This window comes from Amphiura filiformis, chromosome 6 (assembly GCF_039555335.1).
Source record: "Amphiura filiformis chromosome 6, Afil_fr2py, whole genome shotgun sequence".
In the NCBI taxonomy this organism is placed as follows: Eukaryota; Metazoa; Echinodermata; class Ophiuroidea; order Amphilepidida; family Amphiuridae; genus Amphiura; species Amphiura filiformis.
Genome location: NC_092633.1, coordinates 19,696,664 through 19,724,471, shown reverse-complemented (window position 1 = coordinate 19,724,471; position 27,808 = coordinate 19,696,664). Strand labels below are relative to the sequence as shown.

At 35.1% G+C, this 27,808-nt stretch overlaps 2 protein-coding genes across 3 annotated transcripts in view; one reads left to right on the top strand and one right to left on the bottom strand.

The window, feature by feature from the left end:
• The window catches only part of LOC140155123 (UPF0390 protein zgc136864-like), a 166,993-nt gene that overhangs the window by 116,945 nt on the left and 22,240 nt on the right, over positions 1 to 27,808 (bottom strand). The window lies entirely within an intron of this gene.
• Positions 4,935 to 20,894, top strand: LOC140155118 (uncharacterized). The gene is made up of 2 exons (XM_072177826.1): positions 4,935 to 5,876; positions 18,269 to 20,894. The coding sequence occupies exon 1, from the start codon at positions 5,142 to 5,144 to the stop codon at positions 5,841 to 5,843; it is 702 nt and encodes a 233-aa protein (XP_072033927.1). The 5' UTR covers positions 4,935 to 5,141; the 3' UTR covers positions 5,844 to 5,876; positions 18,269 to 20,894.

Here is a 27,808-nt window from a genome sequence, read left to right as displayed (position 1 = left end):
CCGGTTTGAGGCCTACTATTAAAGCTATATGTTGATTTGCATTGCTCCAGCGGTTGTGACATGAGAATCAAATTATACATGTATTACATAGGCTTGATACGTGTGGTTACCACAATATTCACAACGTTTTTGTTCACACTATCCCCTTCCATCTAAACCAAACATATACAGGGTGTCCCAAAAAATGAGGCCCCTCATTGCGCCCTCTTATTCTCCTATTTCTGACAACTTAATCAAATATATTTTGCTATGTAAAAAAACCTTGAGTCATTAGCTTTAATAAACCAAAACAATTTTATCAATCGGTTCACAACTTTTGAAGATATGCTCTTTTAAAGAAATGTACCCGTTTTCACTCTGTCCACGGAGAAGGTTTGGCTACTTCAAAGATTGAAAAGGAGTACACATACCATGCATGAATATCTAACATTCCTCAATGATAACTTTATAAAATAACTTTATTTATGGAATGGGCTTTACCGGTGGGTTTATGGGCAATGGATTTTGTTAATAATGTCATTAATGTGTGGGTAAAATGGATGACGAATGGGACTTCTTTTGCTTTACTTGCAATTACTTATTTTTTCTTGGTTATGTTTGCCTTTTTGTTTTATTATGTTTCTTACTTTCTTACTTTGTTGTTTCTTGATTTCTTTTTTATTTACAACATAAGTCATTTCTCTTTTTAGGATAAAAGGTAGCCCTAAAAGGCTGTTTGGTTTGTCTTTGGTTCTTCAGAACTGAGTTTACTGTGCTGCTCTGCCCTCTACCTGGTTGCCTCCTTGGCGAATTCAGGTTTCAGCCCCGGTCCTCATTGCATCAATTGAGTTGCGTACCATCCTTTTGCGCCGGATGCTTGCGAATGCATTCAGTATAAATACGTCTACGAAGATCTTAGATTTTGCCACAAAGGAAAAAAAAGTGGTGTGAGGTCTGGTGATCGTGCAGGCCACTCCGTGGACAGAGTGAAAACGGGTACTTTTATTCAAAAGGGCATATCTTCAAATGTTGTGAGCCGATTGAAATAATTGTTTTGGTTTATTAAAGCTAACGATTTAAGGTTTCTTTACATACCAAAATATATTTAATCAACCTTTCAGAAATAGGAGAAAAAGAGGGCACAATGAGGGGCCTCTTTTTTTTGGGACACCCTGTATGTTGCGTTAAATTTTACTGGGGTAATGCGACAAATAATTATGAGCTCTATATGTACATCGAGACAGTTTGCCTTTGATAGAAATCTTCCTTCCAAAATAATTGTCAAACTATGTACGATGACTTTGGTGTCAATAATTCTGATAGACCCGCCCCATTGTCAATTCGAATATGGTAGCACATAACCCAATTCTATTGCCATTTGTGTATAAATGTCATGATGAGGCCAATGGTGCCATATTGGCTGTGGACAGCGAGATGGTATTGGTACGTCCAGAGGAGCTAACTCAATTTTTTACACGTGAGCGTACTAAGCACTGCAGGGGTTTGAACCCGAAACCTCTCGCAGCATAGTCAAACGCTTTATCGATTGAGCTAACTTGAGTGCACAAAATCTCTGTTTTAATGACGAAAATGAAGGACGAGGCTTTCGATCGGGTCAAGGATCTTTAACTATATATAGAAAGTAACTTATTACCATACTAATGATCTTTTCTTTAACATGTTCAAAAAAATAATCACGCCCAAAACACTCGCACACTCATATCCGCCACAACTGTTATGGAGTACTATACAAAAAACACTTAAAGCCATATTATAACATTTTCATAAGGAATAGAATTGTATGGAAATGTTAGTTTTCACATTTAGATATGTCCTCTTTCAATTTTGGCTCAAACAGATGAGGCAATACAAAGACAATCACTATTCAATAACAGCCATATGTCGCCAATGCGAGCCGCTCCATCAAACGTGACTCGGGTTTGTTCTTTTGTACGTACCGTGTTATGAACATCGCGTACACGTTCGACTGATATTTCCATCATAATAATTAAATGTAAAAATGTCTTGTTCAGTCGTTTTATTCAAAATCTCGGATTTTGACAAAACTACCGCACCCAAAGTTTTTGCAGGGTATGTTATTTACTAAACATTACAATAGTGTAAAAAACAGAATTTTGACAACAATTGAGGGCGTTTTCCTCAGCAAATGTTACAATATGGCTTTAAACAAGTAATATTTAACAACTGCTTCACCATATGACAGTAGTATTTGTGATTTAAAGCCTTAAGGGGGTACTACACCCATGTGGTAAATTTGTGACTATTTTTGCATTTTTCTCAAAAAATAATTACACACTGGTAACAAAAGTTATGTATATTATTGGGGCAAGGAATCCAATTACTACACTGAAATTTCAGTGACTCAAGACAAGCGGTTCAGTATATATGATAGGAAACGAGGTACATCCTAGCGGTACCTTATTTCTGATCATAAATAACAAACCGCTTGTCTTGGGTCACTGAAATTCCAGTGTAGTAATTGGATTCCTTGCCCCTATAATATACATAACTTTTGTTACCACTGTGTTATTAGTTTTTGATATAATTGTAAAATAAACACAAATTTATCGAGGGGTATAGTACCCCCTTAATGTACGATCTTTTTAAATTTTTAGATTTTTCTTTTTTTCTTCTAAAATGATAATATGCAATCATTATGAAAGTGCCCAATACATTTGGACGCGAAAAACATTGGGAATTTGCAAAGAAACAACATCATAAACTTCACCTCTATCACTCGAAACATCTCGCACGATTTGGATTAGGACAGCGAGTGCGGCCTCAGAGTTAGTCTACTACGCGGACAGTTTGGTTACGCTCCCTCCACATGTGAAGGGAGCGTAACCAAGCTAGTTTTGTAGGAGACTACGGTTTGCGATCGTGGCCGACATAAAGTCATAATCTAAAAAATTATGACTTTATGTCGGACCAACAGAAAATCGTCCCGTTTTACTACAAATTACTACTACGAATTTGACAGTTTGCTCATAGATTTAAATTAGAACATGTGTAAGTATTACAAATATGCCAAAAAATCGGTTTTGAAAAAAATAAAGGTAAATTCTGAAAAAAGATCGTACATTATGACTTTAACCAAAATCACCTCCATTACGCTGAGCTTGGTAAAAAGATTAATTCGATTTTATTCTGTTTGTTGTCATAGATTCCTACAATATGGACACGTATGTTGAGCCTCGGCGAGTAATTCTATGGTCGGTACCTCGATCATTATCTACTGTGTTTGAAAAATGTATGAGCTTCATTCCAAAGGCGCAAATTATCAACGAACCATTCACATGCGCTTACCACATGGGCCCAGAAAAGAAACCAGATGATACTCAAATGGTGAGCGACAAAGAAGCAGAGAAATACTATGCACAAGTAAATGATAAATACAACGAAGAGAAACTTGATCTCCCACTGGCGTTTGATGCTGGCGTATGTTCGTATAATTATGTGAAGAGTAAACTAGACGCCGATTATCCTGACAAGGAGCTTGTGTTTTGCAAAGATATGGCGTACGCACTTGACGGCAAGTATGGTATGCTACCAGAGGGATATCGACACACCTTTATTATTCGTAACCCACATCGAATGTTTCCATCATATAGGAAGCTCCTTGCCGCGGCATTGAATGGATTTGGTGTGAAAGAATTTCGCCTGTGTGACTTGCCACCTATGATGTTTCCTAGAGGTTACGCATTCCAGGAGGAATACGAATTGATGTTGTATGTTCAGGAAAATTGTGATGAGTCGGATCCTCCGATCATCATTGACGCAGATGATTTGTTGTCGAATCCAGCTTCCATTATGCGTCAATACTGCGAGCTGCTTGGTATTCCATTCCAAGAAGAGATGTTAGAATGGCCATCTGGGTTAGATGTAATTAAGTCGTGGATAGGATGCAAAGAGATTCTGGTTGGCAATCTCCTGGAGACCGGTGGTTACTACGATGCAGCGCTGAAGAGTACGCGATACCATCCACCGAAAAAGATGCCAATCCGTGATGGTTTGCCAGAAGATATACTAGAATGCATTGACTACAGCATGCCATTTTATGAGAAAATGTATGACTTACGATTGAAACCATAATCGGATAAAAACAAGAAAAATATAGTGCTAATGTTGTACCATCTAAGGCGGATAAAAACAAGATATTTAAAGTACTAATGTTGTACCGCCAAAAGGACAATTATCTATAGCAAAGAAAACAATTATTAAAACTCTCATCACAACCTTTCCAAAATCTCTATCCATAATCCCAAATTTTGATTTACTTTTCTACTGCTATTGAATGCATAGAATAATCATATATAATACCATCGTAGATTAATAAAATGTTTAAAATTTAAAAGGCACATAACATAGATAAGACGGGTGCTTATTTGTAGATATTTAAAATATTCCACACTTTGACTACTTGCCATGGCTCTCTTACAGCAGACGACAAACAACGATTTTCACCCGGCAATCTTAAAAGAACATTCAAAATTGTCGCAACATGATATTGTTACAGTGGTGAAAAACCACGTTTTCAAACATTAGAAATCCTAATTGTAAACCATTTTAAAGAATATATTTTGCCGCTAAACAATAAAATCCAGGTTTTTGGCCGGATAACAAATCTCAAGTCGAGTGTTTTACGTCTAGCTTACACGCCTAAATGCGCATTTTTGAACAATGCTCAAGACTGCTATCACTTTTGTTAAAAGGCAAACGTGTTCAAAATGTTGCTATTAACCTGTGATATCTTGTCGTACAAATATTTTCCGTGGGTTTCTGACGGTGAAGTACACGTATAGATGAAAAGAGACAACACCACGACACCATTGGTAAACGCAGCCGTGACGTCATATCAGTTTCAGCCACTGACAACGTTTTGAAATGGAAAGACTTCATCAATTTTAAGTGATAAATTTTATATTGGTGCTCGTTAAACGAAAAGACCGTTGATTCATTCCGTAAAAAGTATACGATATAAGCGCTGCACGATAAATGTGTGTATCAGTGGTTGAGTGAATTTAATACACGCATACATTGTTTTATAAGTGTATCGGTTTTTTTTTTATCTGACTGGTTGTTGTTAAAGAAGAAGAAAATCGTTAGTATTTTTGTTGGGCTTACTTACGGTCCTTATAGGGATGGCTTCGATAGACTGGACGAAAAAGCTGCCAGCCGTAGCGCTGCTTATTTGTGGGGTATTATTCTGCAATGGACAGGCGCAAGTATCAGCTGAAAATACCGGTGCTCTAAAGGAAATTACAGACTTTGACGACGACACGCAGTATCCTGAACTTGATATCGACTGGATTGAGAAAAAAGATGCAGCATTTCTGAATCCTCTAGTATCCCCTGACTTATCGTGGGAAAATGTGCCTTTGCAATACATTAAACGAAGGAGAAATCAAGTATTTTCAGCAGGGCTTTTTGGTAAACGAAGCGGGTGGAACCAAGGGCACCAAAATGGGTTATTCGGAAAGCGTTCAGATTGGCTGGAGGAATATATGAGTGGTGGCGAGGATAGTGATGCAGACAATGCAGATAGCAGTAGCCAGTACTCAAAGAAGCAATGGAATCCAAACCAACAAACAGGTGGTTTATTTGGTAAACGAAATGATCAACTTACAAGAAGGACATACAACGAAATGCTGCAAGATTTGCACGACAGAGTAGAATCTGCCATGGATAAAAGAAATGCGGCGGCGGCTACTTTAGGAAGGGTACGCACTAAGTCATCGGGTCAACACGTATTTAGAACCGGAGGCCTTTTTGGTAAACGATCGGCTGAGGATGCTGGTATGCAGAGAGCACTATGGCCGGAGGAAGAACAACGTAGAAAGTAGCCTGTACAGTATTGATAAACTTACATTTGCCAGGTGAGAATTTTTTATTTTACTTAAATACTTACACAAGGTTTATGGTTTGCATAATGTCCAAATGTCTGGGTCACTTGGATATCATTGATCAATTTTGGCAGTATGCGAACTAAATTATTATTAATTCAAAGATTGTATTAAGAATTCGGATTGCAATGTTTGCACATTATTTTTGTGGAACCTGAGAGACACACCAAATTGCATTCTGAATACGAGGAATAACCTTCTGATATCAAATAACAAAATTTATGGTAAATTATTAAAAATTGATATTTTTGAGATTTAACGGCCCTCGAAGTAAACTTTAAAATCTAATGATATGCGCTTTTGGGGAAAATGTTTATCTTCAATAGGAATGGTCAAAATTTGTATATGATGGACGGCTTTTCTTTCAGCTATAAAGTTTACATCGAGGACTGTTAAATGTCAACAATATCAATTTTAAATAATTTGCCATAAAATTTGTATTACATCGCGAATTAAAATAAAAATTGATATCAGAAGGACATTCCCCGTATTCAGAATGCAATTTCATGTGCTCTCATGTTTCACAAACCTACTGTGCAAACGTTGCTATCCGATAGTAATTCAGGATAAAATGTAACCAGTTTGACACAAACAAAAAAAATATCAGAAACTTCCTTATTGAATTTGTAAGAACTTTTCTTTCCGAGTAAGATCAATCAAAACAATAGGTATTTAAAGGTAGGTATTGTTAGATGATACTTTGAAATGTCCTGCTCGCCGACTACAAAATCCGTAATATTCTACAATAGTTCAATAAAACATGCATGAGGGGGATATCGTGTGTTAATACGGTTCTCTACGTTTCATGCCAACTTATATGATAAAAATGTTTTCAAACGCGATTAATTTCTTTTAGAGATGCTCGTATGCCAACTGTTCTTTAAATGACAAATTTGTAATTGCTGTCTTCATCCAACAAACAAGTTTTTCTGAGTATTTTAGATAAATGTACGAGCGTACACATTTTAGAAAGAACATTACCAAAAAGACAAGGTAAAAACATCACTGGATAGATTCATCAGGTTTGAGATAAACAATTACGAAGATTCTTCAAAATAAAACAATATTGTACTCAATAGTTTGACAGTTTTCCATGGTCGAAAAGCATCATGAGAATATTGATTGATGATCACTTCTTCCGGTTGGACGAATCCCGACCACAGCTAGACGGTGAGAAAAAAGCAAGAGGGTACCATATCGTATTTGGTCACGTTAATTGTTCGCAAGCCGGACGGGTCAGTGAAATTACTTGTATATAGAAAACTTGATCAGGACTCTTTTTGATAGAATTCCATCAAATGGAAAAAGCCAATAGGATATTCAGAAAGCATGGCATAGCCACAGCCAAAAAGCCAAACACTAGCCTCCGCAAACTTCTGGTCCACCCCGGATTTCGTCCACAGTGGATTGCGTCTATGAGATACCTTGTACCAATTGTAACTTCACTTATGTGGGTATCAATGAATCAATTTGGATTCGTAGAAGAGGACCTAACGACATGACTAGGGACGACGGGCCCACCATCTAAGTCACATTTTGAGTGACAATTCTACACCATCTGTAATCGGGATTCGTCCAACAGGAAGAATTGATCATCAATCAATATTCTAATGACGCTTTTCGACCATGAAAAGCGAAACTGTCAAATTAGTGAGTAAAATTTGGGGTTGTATGTGAAATCTATATGGTAGTTGTTTATTTAATTAGCACAAGTGACATGAATAATTAAAATTATCTTATTTACGTGTTCCTAAGATTATCATGATCATTTTGTAATTTGTGTGAATGACTGGTAAAGATAGCCAGTACCAGAAAGTTGACTTGATACTGGTACTCAATTTTTTCACTTTAAGTGGATTTTTCTTTATAGTGATGATGGTGATCGAAAAATTAAATCAATTGTTTCTTTCACTTTACGTTAATAAGGTGAGATACATAAACATTCATAGATCCTATAATTAAGTGATCTGTGTAACGTTAATCAGGATGACCAAATTAGTGACGTAGGGTAACAAGTTTACACAGCAAATACACTAACAATGACGTTTACTATACCCACGTAAGCATCTAACACACGCACCCACCCCCTCATGCACATAAACACGCAACATTTTAGGCATCAATCTTGGTAAGAAAATATTCTTTTCTGAAATGCTTGATCTGCAAGTGCAAACACTAAGGTAACGAAAACTTTCCAATTCCATACGCCGGACCTCCATGCTTCAAGTAGTTTAGGGTAATTTATGTTTTTCTAAATTACAATAACGTATATCAACTTTACCATATCCACACTCGCACATATCCACCTCATATAACAAATCACACTCCCTACACCCCAAGATGAACAGAAACAATTTACAGCTTATCTCATGGAATAACATTCAGGCTCTTGTTATACGAATCCTATCCTAACGAACACTTTCCAACTTCTCATTGCTTCAAATTCCATAATACTCGTACAATCAAACCACTGCATAGCGTGAGTCATTGAGCCCTCAATCAATAATAACACCTGTACATACAAAAATACATATCACTCCAAATCCTGGTGAAACAAATTATAACTGATTTACCATGCCTCAGAATACGAATCTACACATCTTCACAAATATCAAACACATTATATAGGTATTTTAACAAAGCTGATGCAACTTTTCTTATTAAGAAACAACCCGCTTTTGTTCTAAGAATCATATGCCATACGAGTTCTCCTTTTAAACTTACACGTCCTTACACTGCGTGGTTTTACCATCAGAATTCTACTCACAGATACATATTCTTACGAATTCATTCACTCAAACATTTACCCACACAAAAAATGCAAGATTATCCCGTTAAGAAACAAGCCTTTGTAACTTTTGTTTCTTTCGTTTCTTTTGTTGGGTAAAGTTACCTAATGAAACAATTCCATACGAGGCATCTGCTTGCCTCTTTTATGAGACCTTTTAATGTATAGCCTAATTCTGTATGCTACATCCAGCATTTCGAAGCTTATCAAATATTTCCCTATACATGTATGAAGGTTCCTTTGAATGCACTGTTTATACATTTGTGTTACGCGTTACTAACTGACAGCCTGTCGCAAAACATTCACATGGAGAGTAGATTTTTGTTCTAAGTTACTGAGATTATCATTTCTTTTCACTTCTTGCCATAATATGCCCTAAACTTAATATCACAATAACTGTTTTGTTGACGCTGCGATGTCTTTAACTGAACAAGAGTTGCCACTGCGCATAAAAGTCTCTTTACACTTATTAAAAAAGAGCCACTAAATTTTAAACTAAACAATGAAAATGGGCTAAATTTATGTTAGCAATAATACACATATTGATACCTCTTTGGATCTATTGCGACCTCTACAAGTTACAATCATCATGATCATTTAAATGTAAAACTAAAATTAATGGTGAGAGGTCTCATTTTAAAATCACAAACAAGTCTATACAAAGAGAAAAGATTACAAGCTTTATGCGGCCCATACCAATTAAATGTTATTGGTCAATACTGCGAATCCTAAATGCAGGAGTGGATACAAAATCTGCCATTGTGCGTGTACAGTGGTAGATTTTGAATCCAGTCTTGTACAAAGGGTCTTTAATATTGATCAAAAAATTGAACGTGTATGGACCGAATTATGTTCTGTTCGAATTTGTCTTCACTACACTATACCATTATTGTTTACAAATGCATTCTCCTTAGGAAATTGAAGCAGATTGAACAAAGACATATCAAAGACGCTTAGTGTGGAGCATGCGACGTCGTTGCACTGTAAGGTAGTTATGAATAGTAATGGTGGCCACACAAAATACGGAAGAAATCAAAAGAACTGAAGAAAACTGAAACAAACCAACTGAATCAAATTTGTGAATGCTACATGATAAAAACATTATTGTTTCAATATAACGATTGGTGAATTCACCTGGGTTTCATTATTATTTTTTTTCGAAGAGCCGGTAGGCTACTTCATTATATTTCTACATGTTCAGTCTACATACCCAGGAAATTTCAGATAAAAAGCAACGGTCATTTAAAAAAGGCCTTCTGTAACTAAAAATGGAGGTTATAGCGCCCTCAACTGACACACTCTCAATCTCAATAAAACTAGTTGTAAAGACCAGTTGTAGACCAGTAATATAAAAACGCCCATTTTTACCCAATTTTTGCATGTATATTTAACATCGGATAATGTAAGTGGTGTCGTTGCTGATCTTCAAAACTCATTTTTAAAATGTACACCCCAGAACAGTGTAAATGAAATGTGTCATGTCTTTTTGTTGTTCTGCTTGCTGCAATTTTTCGTCATGTTTGTCTTTTTTTTTTCAATTCGACCTTCGCCCATGCTTATAGAGGTCGTAGTAGATCCAAAAAGATGTCAAAATGTGCGTAATACGATTTTGTTATATAAAATCATACATTTACCCAAGCACACACCCACACATACGTACCTCACAGACTCAGCCACCCACCCCATTTACCCGCCCCTTAAATCACAAGTGTCCATAGTCTTCCCTTAGTCTGAACCATCCTGCTGAAAAATGCTGAAATAGATAATGATCAACGTCATCATATAGGCAAGTTTCTGACGCAAGCGCGATTGTTTATTTATAAGTGGTTAATAAGAATAAAGTAAATATAAATATCCATGCTACCCGAAAGGTATTGAGTTTTAATTGAAACATTACAATTATAACTTTGCGCCAAGAGGAGCGAAAATACTTTTGATATGTAAGAATGCTGTTAAAATTAGTTACTCTTGTTGACACTGTGATGTCTTTATGAACGGTTATCAAATACGATCGTTTTGAGCCAGCCTTAAGTATACTGCGCACAAAAAATATCTTTACACTTAAAAAAAAAGAGCCCGTAAATTCAAGACTAAACAATAACTGGGTAAATTATGTTTGAAATTATCATAATTAGGCCTATGCAATATGTTATTCTGCGAAGTGCACTATTGACACCTTTTTGGTAGATTGCGCAGTTACAATCATTGAAATGGGTGGAGGTTGCAGTTTTACAATGACAAACTGGCTTACACAACGAGCTTAATAACAAAAAAATATTTTTCTTCATTTCTGTCCATCTGTTTTGAAGTAGTATGTTTCAGTTTCAATTCGTCTTCACTGTACTTTTCACAACTATATATTTTTTTCTGTTATTCTGTTAAGGGGGTACTACACCCGTGGCCAATTTTGTGCCTATTTTTGCATTTTTCTCAAAATTATAGCACATTGCTGACAAGTAAGATATGTATATTATAGGGGCAAGGACTACAACTACTGTACTGAACATTCAGCAACTCAAAGCAAGTAGTTATCGATTTATTGATCAAATATTGGGTTTCCCTCATTTTTGACTGTAACTCCACAGCTGTTGTCTGTGCTGAAATAAGATTTCCAGTACAGTAGGTGTAGTCCTTGCCCCTATAATATACATATCTTACTTGTCCCCAATGCGCTATAATTTTTGAGAAAAATGCAAAAATAGGCACACAATTGGGCAAGGGTGTAGTTCCCCCTTAAAGGTTTCTTTAGTTCTTTGTTCAGGCCACCATTATTGTTCGCAAATTCTGTACAGTGACGTTACTTGCGCTTTACTAAACGTCTGATCTGTCCTTATTCACCTGGTTCCACTGCCTTCACAATTGGCCTTCAAGGAATCCAGATCTTAACCATTTGAGAACTTGTGGGACATCCTGAACAGGGTGGATAAGAGCCCGACTACTTTGGTAGGTTTGTGCCACATTCTTATCAGACAGTGGAACCAGATTGAACGAAGACAGATCAGACGTTGCACTGTAAAGTAGTTCTGAAGGAAGCAAAAGAACTAAAGAAACTGAAACAAAACAACTGAACCAAAATTTGTGAGCGCTACATGGAAGAAAATTTAAACAAAAACATTCTGCTCCACTAATAAACGATTGCTAAAGACAATGTCATGAATGTGTTATATCTTTTTGTTGCAATCTTTTCGCCAATTTGTCGTTTTTAAAAGTTGACCTTTACCCATTAAAGGTCGCAGTAGTTCTAAAGAGATGTCGAAATGTGCATATACGATTTTGTGATATAATATCATACCCAAGCACACACCGACCCCTACGTACCCCACTCACAGACTCAGCCATCCCATTTACCCGCCCCCTAAACCACAATAGCTCGTAGTCTTTCCTTATAGTTTGAACCGTCCTGCTGAAAATGTATAATTAAATGGAAAATAATAAAATACAGATCATGAACAACATCATAGTAACATATATGCAACTGATATGCCGCAAGCTCGATTGTTTATTATGTTGTTTATGAGAACAGATAAATATAAATATAAATAACCATGATAACCGAAAGGTATTTAGTTATAATTGAAACATTACAATTATGATTTTGCCCAAACGAAGGCCAACAGGAGTGAAAGTACTTATAGTATGGTGGAATGCGATGGTAAAATTAGTGGTCCTTGATGACAATTGGCATTTTTTTCTCAATGCATCTCGATTGATTTTTGCCAATCAATCTCAGCGTTATTTCAGTACTCACTGAAATGTCACTTTTGAATTGTATAACATGCTTAAAAATAACACACATACAGCTTCAACATACACGAACCCACACCTTCCCACCCACAATCACACAGTCGAGCAAAACAAATATATTAAGGTTAGCAACTATTTTAAACTGTTACGATTTGGTAGTTCACTGTATCTTGCGAATGGTAGTGAGCTTTGGCAAAAATTGCATTGATCATTTCATAGCGAGTGTGTAGAAGAATTCAAATATCACAGATAAACTTTTGTAGGTCCTGTAGTTCTTGAGTTATGTTGTAAAGAGGGCTGAAGCAAAAACAACAAATTTTCAAATTATATGATTTGTAGAATGAACTTTTGCTAAACATCAAAGTGTTGTTTTTCAATAATATATTGATTTAGATAATGACAATCGATTTTTGGCTGCTTCGACCAACAATACCTCGTCTACCCTTAACCCAGGCACCACCACATACGTAAACATGCCCCACCACCACAAAACCACATCCTTAAACACATCCCCCACACGCATGAAGATAAATTACATCCACAATTGGTTTTATTTCAAAGATATTTTCCTTTTAGACTTCTAGTGATAATGAACTACTGAAGAGTTTTCCAACAAGTGTACCATTTGTGCTTTATTTGGGCTTTTAGTACTAAAATAAAACATTTCAATCACATTCGTCCTTACGTAATTGAGCATCACTAACTATAGTAGAAGTTTTTTTTAAAGTTTAGGAAATCACGTTTCTTGTCTCTACATTAGAAAGAACACACGAATTAATAGAAGATCACGCTTCAGTTGAGATCTTTCCTCTGGCTAAAATTAGTTTCACGTTGTTTAATGTATAACAAAATGTACCTTGAGAATTGCATACTCCATACATAAAAACATTAAGTCAAAATTGGAATCACTTAAACCCTTTATCTGTAATGTAAACACATTGTGACTTACTGCTTCTGGTAACACCTCAATTTCCTTAACATCTCGCTCGTTACCGTAATTATACGGATATCAAGTATGACAGCTCGTTACATTATGTGAACTTGAATTGCGTGCACTGATTTCTCAATTCAGCTTTGTGAAGGAATTCAACAAATTAATACGAACAGAAACGTGTTTTCTCTATAGATAACGTTGAGAATTGAATTTTGTATTCGACTCATATGGGATAGCAAAACAATAGTTTCGGTATAATGTGTTATATAATGTGATATATTTTTGTAAATTGCACCCTATACATTAAGGGATGGGGTATGAACGTTTGGACAGTATTTATTGTGGGACATTAGAGCACATCAGACATATCGAATTGCATTCTGAATACGAAGAAGTCTGATATCAAATAATTTTGATTTTTTGAAATTTGCAATGTAATGCACATTTTATGGCAAATGATTAAAAATTAATATTTTTGATATTTAACAATACTCGAAGTAAACTTTATAAATCTGATGATTTACACTTAAAGTGTATGTAGGTGGGATGAAAAGCCAACGATCAATTGAAAATTTTGACCTTTCGTATTGAAGATATGGATTTTTTTTTCCCAAAACACCACAAAAAAATAGGTCTTTTTGGGAAATAATCAATATCTTCAATATGAAAGGTCTAAATTTTCAATTGATCGTCGGCTTTTCCTCCCAGCTACATACACTTTAAGAATATATCATTAGATTTATAATCTAAAATGTGAAAAATATCAAATTTTAAAAATTTGTCATAAAATTTGTATTATATTGTGAATTTCAAAAATGAAAATTATTTGATATCAGAAAGACATTCTTCGTATTCAGAATGCAATTCGATATGTCTGATGTGCTCTCATGTCCCACAAAAATACTGTCGAAACGCTCATTCCAGATCCCTTAACATAGTTACGATTGTATGATATTGTACTCGTTGTTGATTGGTAGAGGTGATTATATAAAATATCTTGCATAATACTTAATAATAAAATACAGATCATGAACAACATCCCTGATATGACGCAAGCTCGATCATTGTTTATTATGTTGTTTATAAGAACAAATAAATATAACCATGATAACCGAAAGGTATTGAGCTATAATTGAACCATTACAATTATGATTTTGCCCAAACGAAGGCCAACAGAAGTGAAAGTACTTATGATATATTAGAATGCGATGTTAAAATTAGTTGTCCTTGTTGAGAATTGGCATCTTTTGTCTCAATGCATCGCGATTGATAACCGCTTATTTTGTAAACAAATAATACCATGTGATTATTTATGGATGGAATTGAAGGGAAATACTTTCAATAAAATAATTAATATATTAAACATAAATTTTGTTTTGTCATCGACGAAAATCCGTTCACAAATAAAGTTTTCAGGACCTTTAATATTTGACAATTCAATTCATTCAGAAAATGAAAGATTGGATCGAGTAATCATGCAGTCTTTTTGATTATAATGTGTTTGTAACTAACAGTAAACTATGCCATGCGAATAAATATATTTTGAATAAAATGCCAGATTTTAAGGGATTGGAAGAGTCATATTTTTTCAATTTTAGCCATTTAGATTAAAAAAATTGTAGTGTAATATTGGTAAATGGTAAAAGACGGAAAAGGCAAAAAAACAGAAATTATGAATGAGAGAGTTGACAGAAAGTTGTAGTTATTAGATTGTTATGAACATGATGGGTGTAGCCGCAACAAAGTTGAAGGTAAGGTCAAAGTCATCCAAGGTGAATTGAGTATAGATTGTCAGACTGTCAGCAGATATTCTTATTTCTTAAGGTCGTCTGAATATAGATTGTTGTATTGTCGTGAACTTCGTGGATGTGATTTTTCCATTGAGCCCTTTGTTATATAGACCTATTTGGGCTATTAAAGGCCCTTGCAGTGATCCCAGCGAAATTGCAAAAGAATTTAAATTGTTTATAAATTGCCTAAAAGTGAAGGCCAGGTAGCAGGCCATGTTAGCACATCTATGACAATGGCAAAGGTACCAAAATCTGAATTTTGATCATTTTTACGATTGTCCGGATGAGCAAGTCACTGAATGGACCTTTAAGAAAACATTTTTCAATTCAACTTTCAACATGAAAATTCTTGAGCATTCCCTAGTTTGTCATTGGTAGTATTTACTAACAAATGCCGACATTTCCCACCCTATTGGTTGTGCCACACAAAGAATTACTAGCATTCCAAGTACTTGTCAATGCAAAATTATGAAACATGATCTTTATCTATGGCGTTGTCTTTTTTAAAGACAGTTCTTGTTGCCAATCAGTTGTTGCCAATTACTCACTGAAATTTCACTTTGGATTTTAAAATATGCTTAAAAATAACACACATACAGCTTCAACATACATGAACCCACACATTCCTCCACCGACAATCACACAGTCGAGTCCACCCACAAACCCACATTCTTAAACACATGCCCACACCAGTATGAAGATAAAAACATCCACAATTGATTTTATTTCAAAGATATTTTACTTTAAGACTTTTTCTAGTGGTTATTAATTACTGAAGAGTTGTCAAACAAGTGTACCATTTGTGCTTTATTTGGGCTTTTACTGTAATAAAACATTTCAATCACACACGTCCTTCCGGGACGTCCTTACGTAATTGAACATCACTTACACAATTTTTTTTTTAAGTTTAAGAAATCACTTCTCTTGTCTAGGAAGAACACACGAATTAATAGAAGATCACACTTCAGTTGAGGTCTTTCCTCTGGCTAAAATTAGTTTAATGTAAAACAAAATGTACCTTGAGAGGTGCATACTCAATACATAAGGACATTAAGTCAAAATTTAAACCCTTTAGCTGTAATGTAAACACATTGTGACTTACTGCTTCTGGTAACACCTCCATTTCCTTAACATCTCGCTCGTTACCGTAATTATACGGATATCAAGTATGACAGCTCGTTACATTATGTGAACTTGAATTGCGTGCACTGATTTCTCACTTTAGCTTGTGAAGGAATTCAACAAATTAATACGAACAGAAACGTGTTTTCTCTATAGATAACGTTGAGAATTGAATTTTGCATTCGACTCATATGGGATAGCAAAACAATAGTCTCAGTATAATGTGCTATATAATGTGGTATGTTTTTGTAAATTGCACTCTGCACATTTAAGGTGGTACTACACCCCTTGATAAATTTGTGACTATTTTTGCATTTTTCTCAAAAAATAATAACACACTAGTAACAAAAGTTATGTATATTATAGGGGCAAGGAATCCAGTTACTACACTGGAATGTCAGTAACTCAAGACAAGTGGTATGTTATTTATGATTAAAAAAAAGAGGTACCGCTAGAATGTACCTCATTTCTTAACATATATAATGCACCACTTGTCTTGAATAATTGAAATTTCAGTGAAGTAATTGGATTCCTTGCCCCTATAATATACATAACTTTTGTTAGCAGTGTGTAGTTATTTTGTGAGAAAAATACAAAAATTATCAGGGGATGTAGTACCACTACCACCTTAACATAGTTACGATTGTAAACTATAATATTGTACTCGTTGTTGATCGGAAGAGGTGTTTATATAAAATATCTTGCATACTTTCTGTAAGTGGATATTTATAATCATTTATAACATTTTTATTAGATAATTTGTTCGGTTATTAAGTCCCTGAGGAAGAATACCGGTAGCAACTGCTCGAAACTTTTGTCTCTTAGATTTTATATCTAATTTGTTTGTTCAAATGTTTGTTGGTTTCGGACTTGTTGTCCTTGAAATACAATGATTCTGATCACTTGTCCCGTTTAGTACAGGGGTTTACGTTATTAATCATGATGAACGTATTCAGTTGAACTCGAAATTATAATGATATTTATTACATCAAAATACAAGTATAAAATGGTTATGAAAAAGTTTATATAATTATATTTGTGACAGTAAAAGTAAAGTATACGTAGGCTTATATTATTGAATGCAACATATCATAATGGCATAACTATAATGGCACTTCAATACTGAACAATTCCAATTTTAGAATCTGCCAGTTTATTACGAGTTAAAAATCGACTATGGACTTTCACTTTTAAGCAGAACTTTACCCAGGGATTTCGTTCTCTAAAACACACTGTCAATCATACTTGTTTATCAATCAAATCTAACCACAAGTCTAAGCATGGCCCCTACAACCCCGGACAAAAGTAGTTGCACACTTGTGTAAAAGTAGGACTGTTTGAAACCGTATTTCCGTTATACTTGACATACTAAAATGTCGCTTTCTTTGGTGTGAAGTATGAAGCCTTCCCTACTACTTTCTGCCCGGGTTTCTGCCCCACCAATCAACGTTGGGTGTCTCTAGGGGACCAAAGAAACAACTGGCAACATTGACTGGGGATTATGGGCGCATATTTGAAGTACCCGTATCAAAGTGTTCCAAACCCTTTTTCGGGGTTTTTGGTTTATTTTGATTATCGTGTTTAAATAAATATAAAACCAACTTTGACGTTTCACTAGTTGACTCATTGTGTCATTTCACCATGTTTTTTAAAGGTAGCCATTATTACATACAGTTGGGTCATTTTGAGTGACCTGGAGATATTTTTTGTTGTTAGCTGATATCTCTATAATTTGAAGTTGAAATAAAATAATTCCATTATTTTTTTTCCATACCATTTCTATAAACATGAGAGACTGTGAATAATTATATATAAGAGCCCTTACGAGGGTAAAATTGGGGGAGAGCGTAAGAATGTTTTGGCAAGCCAAAACTGCAAATTGCATCAATGTTACCAGTGAAATATTGCTGATTATCTTGTGCTTGAGGCAGTGTATAAATTTACTGACATATATTTTTTTCTGTTTTTTACCTTTGTTTATTTTTAGGTAACCGGATATGCAAGTTGGTCCTTTAGATCGAAGTTTGTGTCCAGTTTCGGATGGATTATTTCAACACAAAACCAGAGCCGGATAATCACTTTGGAAATGGAAATTCTCCTTTTTTTTCTTTCTCTTTTTTGTTGATAAATCGTTAATAGCGTACAGAATGGATTTTTTTTTCTGATTGACTTGCTGATCAAGAAATTTTCAATGCCAACATACTGCAATTACTGCAAATGGACTATTATACACCCAGCCAAGCAAATATCCTATAAAAACTGGCACCACGGACTTCATCCCGAGATTGAAAATTACACTTGCTAGACGCTCCAACACATATTTACACTTAGCTATATTACATATTTGACTTTCACTCAACAAATATGATGGGTTTGACTTCATACCGCGATCTCCAATAGGTTTCAATGGACATACTGCTGTAAAGGTGGATGGCAAATTGATCAATCAGTGTTTGACTTTGTAATGTATACTCATATCAGTGTGCATGCATTGTGGTCATTTTACGGTCCGATTTTGGACAGCGAGGACTAAAATCATTGTAAGAAAGGGAATAAGTTAAAACTGAGTAAATTGTTTGTGACTCGTAAGAATATTTAATCAATTGGATATTTTGTTTTGTATAATTCATTGATTTACTATTTTCGCCGTTCTGTCGAGATAATGTCTTAATTAATCGGGAATGTTAGGGACAAATATGTAAGACTGTGTAATAAAAGTGTTTGTTTGGTTTCGCCCGTCCCCTTTCAAGGAAACTGCACATGTAAGTACTCCAAAAGGGACAATTATACTTTCTTGCATAAGCGGAACATGTACTTATGACGTAGTTTTAGACGTCATTAATACGACCTGATTGGTCCAAACCAACTAATGGATACGCGCATTGATATAAATGAGCTGTTGTATGAGTCATCTGGTTGCTAGAATAAATTATATGATTGTTGAAATAATTGGTATCGAAACTGAACACGTAGCTCCCAAAACACCGCCAATTCATACAATAACAAAAATACTGGATTGCATAATAAGACAAGGTGTTGACGCAACAAATGCAAGAAAATTTAGCTGTCACTAATATTGGAGCTTTCCTCACGTGTGCATCTAAATCTAGTTCTCCATAAACCAGATTCAAATGCACCGTTTTTCGCACTGGCAGTTTGGCGCAAATCCAGTTTCCTTCATGCGTGTGAAAGCAGAGTGTAATAGGTTGTGATAGACGAGCGCATTTAGTTTTATTCTTCAAAGCTCAAGTTTTGATGACAAGTTAGGTAAAATAATTAAAATGTAGGGAATATAAGATTCGTTCTATTGCAGGAATGTATACATACGTATTCAGGTGCAGTTAAAGCGATTAATGTGCGATTTGCATCTGAAATAGATTTTTATTCTTTCCCAAGTATTATTGGTATTCACTACCAGATATGTCTTCTGTTAATTTCGGGCCGAACCAGAGTTCAATAATCTCGTATTCAGATGGTTGGTGAATAATTTTTACATTAATTAAAGCATTTCAGGCTTAGTTTTTCACAAAAATTCGAGACAAATTGATGGCGTCGCTGTAGTAAATCGCATATTATTGCTTTAAGGTAAATATGAATCTATGATTTAAATTGCTATCCCTTAATCATCATCTAACCATGTGATGGGATGTTACAATCCTCGCTAATTGCCAACTCAACCAAATCCAGATTCGGTTAACTGAAACGCTCGGTAAACTTAACCGCCAAATGATTTGAGCTAATTGTTGACCATCGTTTGTGTTTATATCTGCGAAATGACCTCGTAAATTTTTCGTTGTTCTCAAGAAATCATTTCGTTTGAAATAAATTTCTAACTTTTCAAATTTAGCAAAAACTGTGGTAATAATGTCGCCATAATTATACGTAACTTACATCAATAAAGACTATTGATGATTATCTTGGCATTCCCTTCCCACAAAACCATGGACATTGCAAAATGGCCACTTTTTTGCGATTTTGATATAGGGCTTAGCCGTCAAGATGAGAAAATCAGCTAAAAATTACACCAAATTTGTCTTCGTACCAATTAATTTTTAAAGATATATACGAGTGCAATTCCAAGTTAAACGAGGATTACTTTAACCGGACTTCGAGATTCGTTGAGGATAACAAAAAATCTGTAAAATTTTTGAACGGTACTTGAATGCCCTTTAAGAATTAAGATTTTTTTCTATCTATACACAGTGTCTAGCTTATTCATTGTGTGGGTTAGTTACATTAGTAAATATTATATAAAAGTGCAAAACATTAAATCTGGGGAATATAGTGTGGTGTTGTAATGTCAAGAAAACAGCTCCCGTAGGATTTTTGTGCTAAAAATTGATTTTTTTTTCATTGGTTCTAAAGGGTCCAATCTATCAGAAATTGATGGGGTTCAAATTTTCCAGACCCCGCCCTCTTACCGGGGATCCCCCATCCCCCACTGTATTTCAGCCACTCAACACCCAATTTCTTAGAATTAATCAGGAACTAGCGCACAGTCCGAGTGAGCTTTGTAAAACAAAATAAATAACATTATTTTTCTTATAAAACGTAACCTAATGTTATTGTTGTTGCGATTTGTGTATTTTATGTGGTAAAATGTAACATTCAAATATTTTTGTTGCGTGAATTTAATTATATTTTTATTATATTTGCTTGGTTTCAAAGTTGAAATGACTATTTTCATAGTAGTCAAATTATGTAAATAAAACCAGTTGTAACTGTATAATTGTCACTATTTCCTATAGTTCACATAACTCACATTTATAGAGTTCGGTCATCCACTGCAATGAATAAATAAACAAATTGTTTATAAAAAGACGTTAAGGAGTTATTATTGTAAACGCTTTAGGAGTCTGAGTCAATGATATCAGTTAACCTGATTATAATAGGAAAGCATCCCGTCGGTAAACTGCCCTACATAACAGTGCATGTCGTCTGCACACAATTAAACATCTCAAAAAAAAAGGAAATACCCCCTTAAATAATGGCCATTATTCAAGGCTATTGTATTCCAAATCTATAAAATGCGTTGGAAGTAGAATTTATTTCTGCGCATTTTGACACCTCATTTGATACGATAGCACAGAAAACAATAAAGCACCGGTCAATTTATTGTAGTGTGGTCCAGATTTGAAAGTTGCACTTACAACAATAGAAAAACACTCAGATATCATTACACAGATTTCCTTCCATTATACTGAATACAAATCAATACAATTTACTGCAACTTTCAAATCTTGGGTCAATTTAAATGTACGATGTGACGTCAATATTTAGTCAAATGAGGTGTCAAAATGTGCAGAAATAAATTCTGCTTCCAGCACATTTTACAGATTTGTAATACAATCGCTCGTTTTTGAATAATGGCCATTAGTTAAGGGTTAGTTACTTTTTTTGAGATAATAATAATAATAATAATAATAATAATAATAATAATAATAATAATAATAATAATAATAATAATAAATAATAATAATAATAATAATAATAATAATAATAATAATAATAATAATAATAATAATAATAATAATAATAATAATGATAATAAAATTTTTATCAAACTGTCCGGAAGACAAAACGGATTGCTGCCTTTTATCACATGATAATCGACATCTTTACAGTATTCACCGTAGAAGTGATGATGCACTCATCAACTGTGTATGTCTGCAATCATAGATTGAATACAATATCTCTTCTTTTCAAAGATACTAATCTTACAGGTGCGAGTGTAGACTTCTCCGTAGTCCACTTGCCCATTGTGCATACTCTGGCTATTGCATTTAAGCTTAAAACTCTGATTTAATTAATTTGTGCACAATTGATATATTTTCACATCTGATCTTTTTAGTCACCGTACTCCCTCTGTAATTTTTAACTCGGGCTTTCGCGATAAATAAACTGGTAGATTCTAAATTCAGAATTGTTCAGTATTGAAGTGCCATTATAATAATGCCATTATAATATGTTGCATTCAATAATATAAGCATACGTTTACTGTTACTGTCACTGATATAATTATAATAAATGTTTTCATACCATTTATTAGTATTTTGATGTCATAGATATAAGTATAATTTCGAGTTCAACTGAATGCGTTCATCATGATTAATAACCTATTTTTCATTTATCAAAAATCGACTATGGCATAGTATAGTGTGAGTGAGGAGCATGATATGAATATTTTATAATATTACATGTACGATCCAGGTTTGTATCCCTGTTGTTTGACATTTATGGTTCAATTCAGAGGTACCGCCGAAGAAGTGATGTAATAATCGGATTAACTACCATAGCAATAGATGAATACAATTTTTGAAAATATCGCCCGCGCTTTAACCGGGGCTTTAACGTTCACGTGGTACTTATACATTGAACCACAGATGTCAAAGAACAGGGACACAGACCTGGATCGTAATTCTATAGAATGATTAGTATCTTTGAAATGAGCGGTATTGTATTCAATCAATGATTGCAGACATACACAGGTGATGAGTGTTACTTGCTTGTAATGCATGGCGATATATTAAAAAAATTGTATTCATCTATTGCTATGGTAATTAATCCTGTTACATCATCACTTATATGGCGAATATTCAGAAATTGTTTTAACCCATTGCTATGGTAGTTAATCCTGTTACATCATCACTTCTACGGCGAACACATTGATTCATACCTATCAGGGCGAGGTGACATAGCCCATTGATGGCAAACAGGAAACTCCTATTACTATCCGGGAAATTTGTGACTGGAAAAGGTCACGATTCACACAAGTAGTATATCTTCTCTACGACCTGAAATTGACATTAAAAAGGTCAGTATATTTCCCGGTATGACCTGAGTCTCAACATTTAACCCTGTGCAGTTTCAATATGATAATCATAATCGTGCATGCAGGCTGCTGATGAAACACCATACAATATCTTGCCCTAGTTTGTGTCACAGCTTTGCAAACTGATTACTAACGCTTGTAGGAGCCCACTACGTAACAATAGCCCATACGTAACAATAGCCTAATACGTAACAATTTGATACGTCTTAGGTTAAACTCTTATCTAAAAAACTGGCAAAAAATAAATCATCCTACCCAATACGTAACAAAATCTTATTAAAATTACAATTACATTCTTCGTACTCCCACACTCTGGTGAAAAAAATTTCAAAAGTCCATTTAATCTGGTAACATTATTTTATGAGGACATAGTGACATTCACCCACTAATAGGGATTTTATTGCACCATATCCCACAATGCAAATCGATTCAGGTGACCTTCAGGAGCAGGTGGTGTAAACTTACATTTAAGCAGAATAATGTGCAAAGTCCTAGTGCATGCATGATGGGATATTATCTGAGATTGAGATTTCTTGCTATGTGGTAGGTATAATGTTACTTTAGCACAGACTTTGTCCAAAGTTAGACTGGCTGTTTCCCCTTTAAAGCAAATTATGAGTTCTGTACATATGTTTGTTATAGAATGTACACCTTTGCACAGTATATTTTGTGGGACCTCAGAGCAAGTCAGACACACCAAATTGCATTCTGAACACGAGAAATGTCCTTCTGATATCAAACAATTTTGATATTTTTTTTAATTTGCGATATAATATCATGTACAAATAGAGAGCGCCCTCCTCTAAAAATCCCAACAGGAATTAAGGGTAGCTGCCCTTATTTGCTTGTGGGATTTTTATGGGAGGAAACTTTTAGTTTGTGTCTAAAATTCCAGTTATGTCAAGGGAGCCTGTAGCGCCATTAGACGAACGTTTACGGCATAAATTTTATGGCACATTATTAAAAATTGTTATTTTTTATATTTCATGTAAAGTTGACCATCAAATGAAAATTTAGATCTGGCGTAGCAACGATTTACATGAAGTTTCCCGAAAGACCTAAAAACTTCATGTATATCTTCAATACGAAAGGTAAAAATTGTCATATGATGGTCGGTTTTTGCTCCGAGCTGCGTTAGATGACAAAGTATGACAAATGTAATTATGTAATAATATGCTATACAATATTTAGTTTTTTTAGGTGTTTTTTGTAAAAAATGTATATCGTCAATACGAAAGGTCAAAATTGTCATATGATGGACGGATTTTTCTCATTCGATTTTCAAAGTTTACGTCGAGGATCGTTAAATATCAATTATTTAATAATTTGCCATAAAATTTGTATTATATCGTGAATATCTTCAAAATCATTTGATATCAGGAGAACATTCATCATATTTTTGCAGTTTACAGCATCTTGCGAATGGAATGAACTTTGGCAAAAATTGCATTGATCATTTCATAGCGAGTGTGTAGTAGAACTTGTAATAAGAATCAATCATTATTATCGCGTATAATAAGACAACTTCTTGGCAGTAATATTGTATTTAATCGTTGGTTGGGTCCATGCTCCCGTTTCTATTTGGGTTCCTATACATCCGTATCTATCTTTACTAAAATGCCGTAGGATGTACAAAACCAATACAATTACTTGTGTTCGCTACGACCAAGGACATTTCCCTGAAGAATAAAGTCAGGTTCTGAGGTATCTTACATATGAAAAAGTGACACAAATTAAGTCCATCTATCCTTTTCAATCACGCGAGAGGAGGCAGCCGCTTATAGACGATGAAGACTTCTTTACCGCGATGTATACTGTAATAACATAATAAGTAGTACGATCCAAGTAATAGAAGACATACTCAAACGGTATAGAGGAATTGCTTCTGGGAAGATAACAGAAGGCCGCCATATGCCTTTCTTTTGTGTGTTATACCGTATGCATTTGAAGCTTGGAACTTTTTGTATGAACCGGCCTTTACATTATACGATATTATCATTGTAACATACAATTATTTTATTTGAACAATCATTACAATTATGATTATTTCAAGTGCAATAAGAAAGCCTTTTAATTTTAGAACTAAATAAACTTAACATATATTTGATGGGCGGGTGTGGGTGTGTCACTGTGTGTGGGGGGTGTGGGGTGGGGGTGGGGTGGAGGGTCGTGAGTGGGGTGGTTGTGGGGCTGGGGTGTGTGTGGGGGTGGGGAGGGGCGTGTGTGTGTGTGTGTGTGATAGTTTATATAAATACTATTCTTTCATTGATAACCTTGTGTGAAAAAGTAAAAGTAAATTGCACTTTATGGCGGGTTTTTTTATGAACCGTAATTTATTATGCTGAAGAATCTGACGACGGTCTTCATTGCACTCTAATTCAAAATCTTAATCATATGCAGACCTAAATGTATTATGTACCTGGTGATGGACAAAAATTGAAATTGGGCCTAGAGAGTCATACAAATGCGATAATTGTATTAGGTAACTATATACAGGGTGTATCAAAATTAAGTATACAGTTTGAAAAATGCCGCTAGATTAAAAAGTATGAGGTCTTTGGTCAAAATTCTCTAGTTGATAACTTAATCAACATCTTGTCCTCCTACAGCTGAAAAATCACTGGCGTGTGACCATTAATAAGGATTTGGTGGCTACTTTTGTGAGCCGAGTACAAAAAAAGCAGTTCCGCGAAGTCAATTGGGTTTAAATGCCCGGTGCTTGTTATTGTGCAGTCAAGAGAAACATGCAGGTGTACAGATCATTTCATTGTGAGGGTTCCAATCCTGTGCATGTGTGAGTTACATAACACGTGACTTTTGGTAAATCTGGGCAACTATCTCCTTACATATGCTAGGTTTCACTTGACAAGGAGAATAGCAACATTAAAATGGATACTCCACAGTACACGCCAGAGCAAAGGACCTTCCTTGTTGCAATGTACCATCGCACCCAGAGTCTAGCAGAAGTGCTTCGGACATTCCGTCAGCAGTAACCCAAATGCACGTCCCACTTCACGTGGCGCTATTTACACAAATGTTGCGAAGTATCAGATAACTGGAACGAGTCGCAATCTGAACAGAGAACATTGCGGTCGCCCCCGAACTGGAATATCTGCTGCTAATATCCTAGCAGTCCGTAACACTCTGCAGGCGGGGCAAGCAGGAGGTCAAATTAGCTGCCATCGAAATGGACTTGGAATACCATCTGCAACCTTTAACAGAATAACATGATGCAGTCATGTCTACAGTAGAATTCATCTCGACCTTTGCAGGACTTAACCCCATTAAAAGCTATTAAACCAAGATAACACTCATTGAAACAGCTCAACTGATTAAATCGGATCTTCTCTGGTTGTGCACAAGTGACTGTTTTCATGTGCGATATCGCAATAAATCTGGTATTCATAGCTTCAGTTGGGTAACCGATTATAAAGGAAACGAAAGGAAACAATGTTATGTGTGGCTTTGTTCACGAAATCAGACAATGGCGTGCTTTTTGTAAACCAGCATTCTTGAAAATGAGCAACATAATGATTTTTGACTTAACACGGTTTGGAAATAATTTCTTCATATTTTTGGTGTTATCTGTCGTTTACATGTCCTTCCTAAAACACAAAAGTACGACCCTCTCCAAACACCTAAATTAGCTAAAAATTTAGGACATGTTACAAAACTATATTGTCTAGAATTTTAGAAGAGTACTTTTAATATTGGCCGGTTATTTTTCACACAGCGACGTTAACTAGGCAATGTACTATTACCTATAACATTAACTAAAACACCAAAGTACGAATATTTCCAAACATCTAAATTAGCTAAAATTTAGGACATGTTAAAAACTATATTTTCTAGAACTTTAGAAGAGTACTTTTAATATTGGCCGGTTATTTTTCACACAGCGACGTTAACTAGTCATATCCCCATACTGTTAACGTAGGGCTATTTGTAAAGGTCACGCGTCAATGGGAAAGAGCACTGTGTATTGTGTATAGGAAAACGGACAGTAACTGCAGTATGACTCGTTTATGACTTGCGATCTTATCCCTATTCAGGCGATAAGGAGACATCAACTTCAGCAAGCAGATCACCAACGTCGCACTGTGTTCTGTCAGTGGCTTCTTGCCCGTCCTCTACGTTTCCTGGAAGATTTCATCATTGGCGATGAAGCAGATTTTGCATTAAACATGTTAAATGTTTTCACAAGTCCTCCTACAGACCTTGATGAGCTTCAGAGACGCATAATTGCAAAAGTTGACATTCTCAGGCAGGACAGACCTCTCATTAGACATGGTGTGAACGCCATGTTGAGAAGAGCTGAAATCTTCATACAGAAGAATTGTTAGCATGTGGAAGACTAAGACTAAAACTGTCAATAACTGTAAACAGTAAAGAAAGTGGTGAGACTTTTTTGTGATTTGTATGTTGTTTTGATTTTAATTGACTTCGCGCAACTGCTTTTTGTACTCGGTTCACAACAGTAGCCACAAAATCCTTATTATTGGTCACACGCCAGTGATTTTTCAGCTATAGGAGGACAAGATGTTGATTAAGTTATCGACTAGAGAATTTTGACCACAGACCTCATACTTTTTAATCTAGCGGCATTTTTCAAACTGTATACTTAATTTCGATACACCCTGTATAATTGATGTCGTATTCCTTATGCGTTTTGTTTTGTTTTTCTGTATCATATAT

Bases quoted from the DNA above. Each gene is read 5' to 3' on its own strand.
- LOC140155118 (XM_072177826.1), top strand. From the start codon at position 5,142: ATGGCTTCGATAGACTGGACGAAAAAGCTGCCAGCCGTAGCGCTGCTT.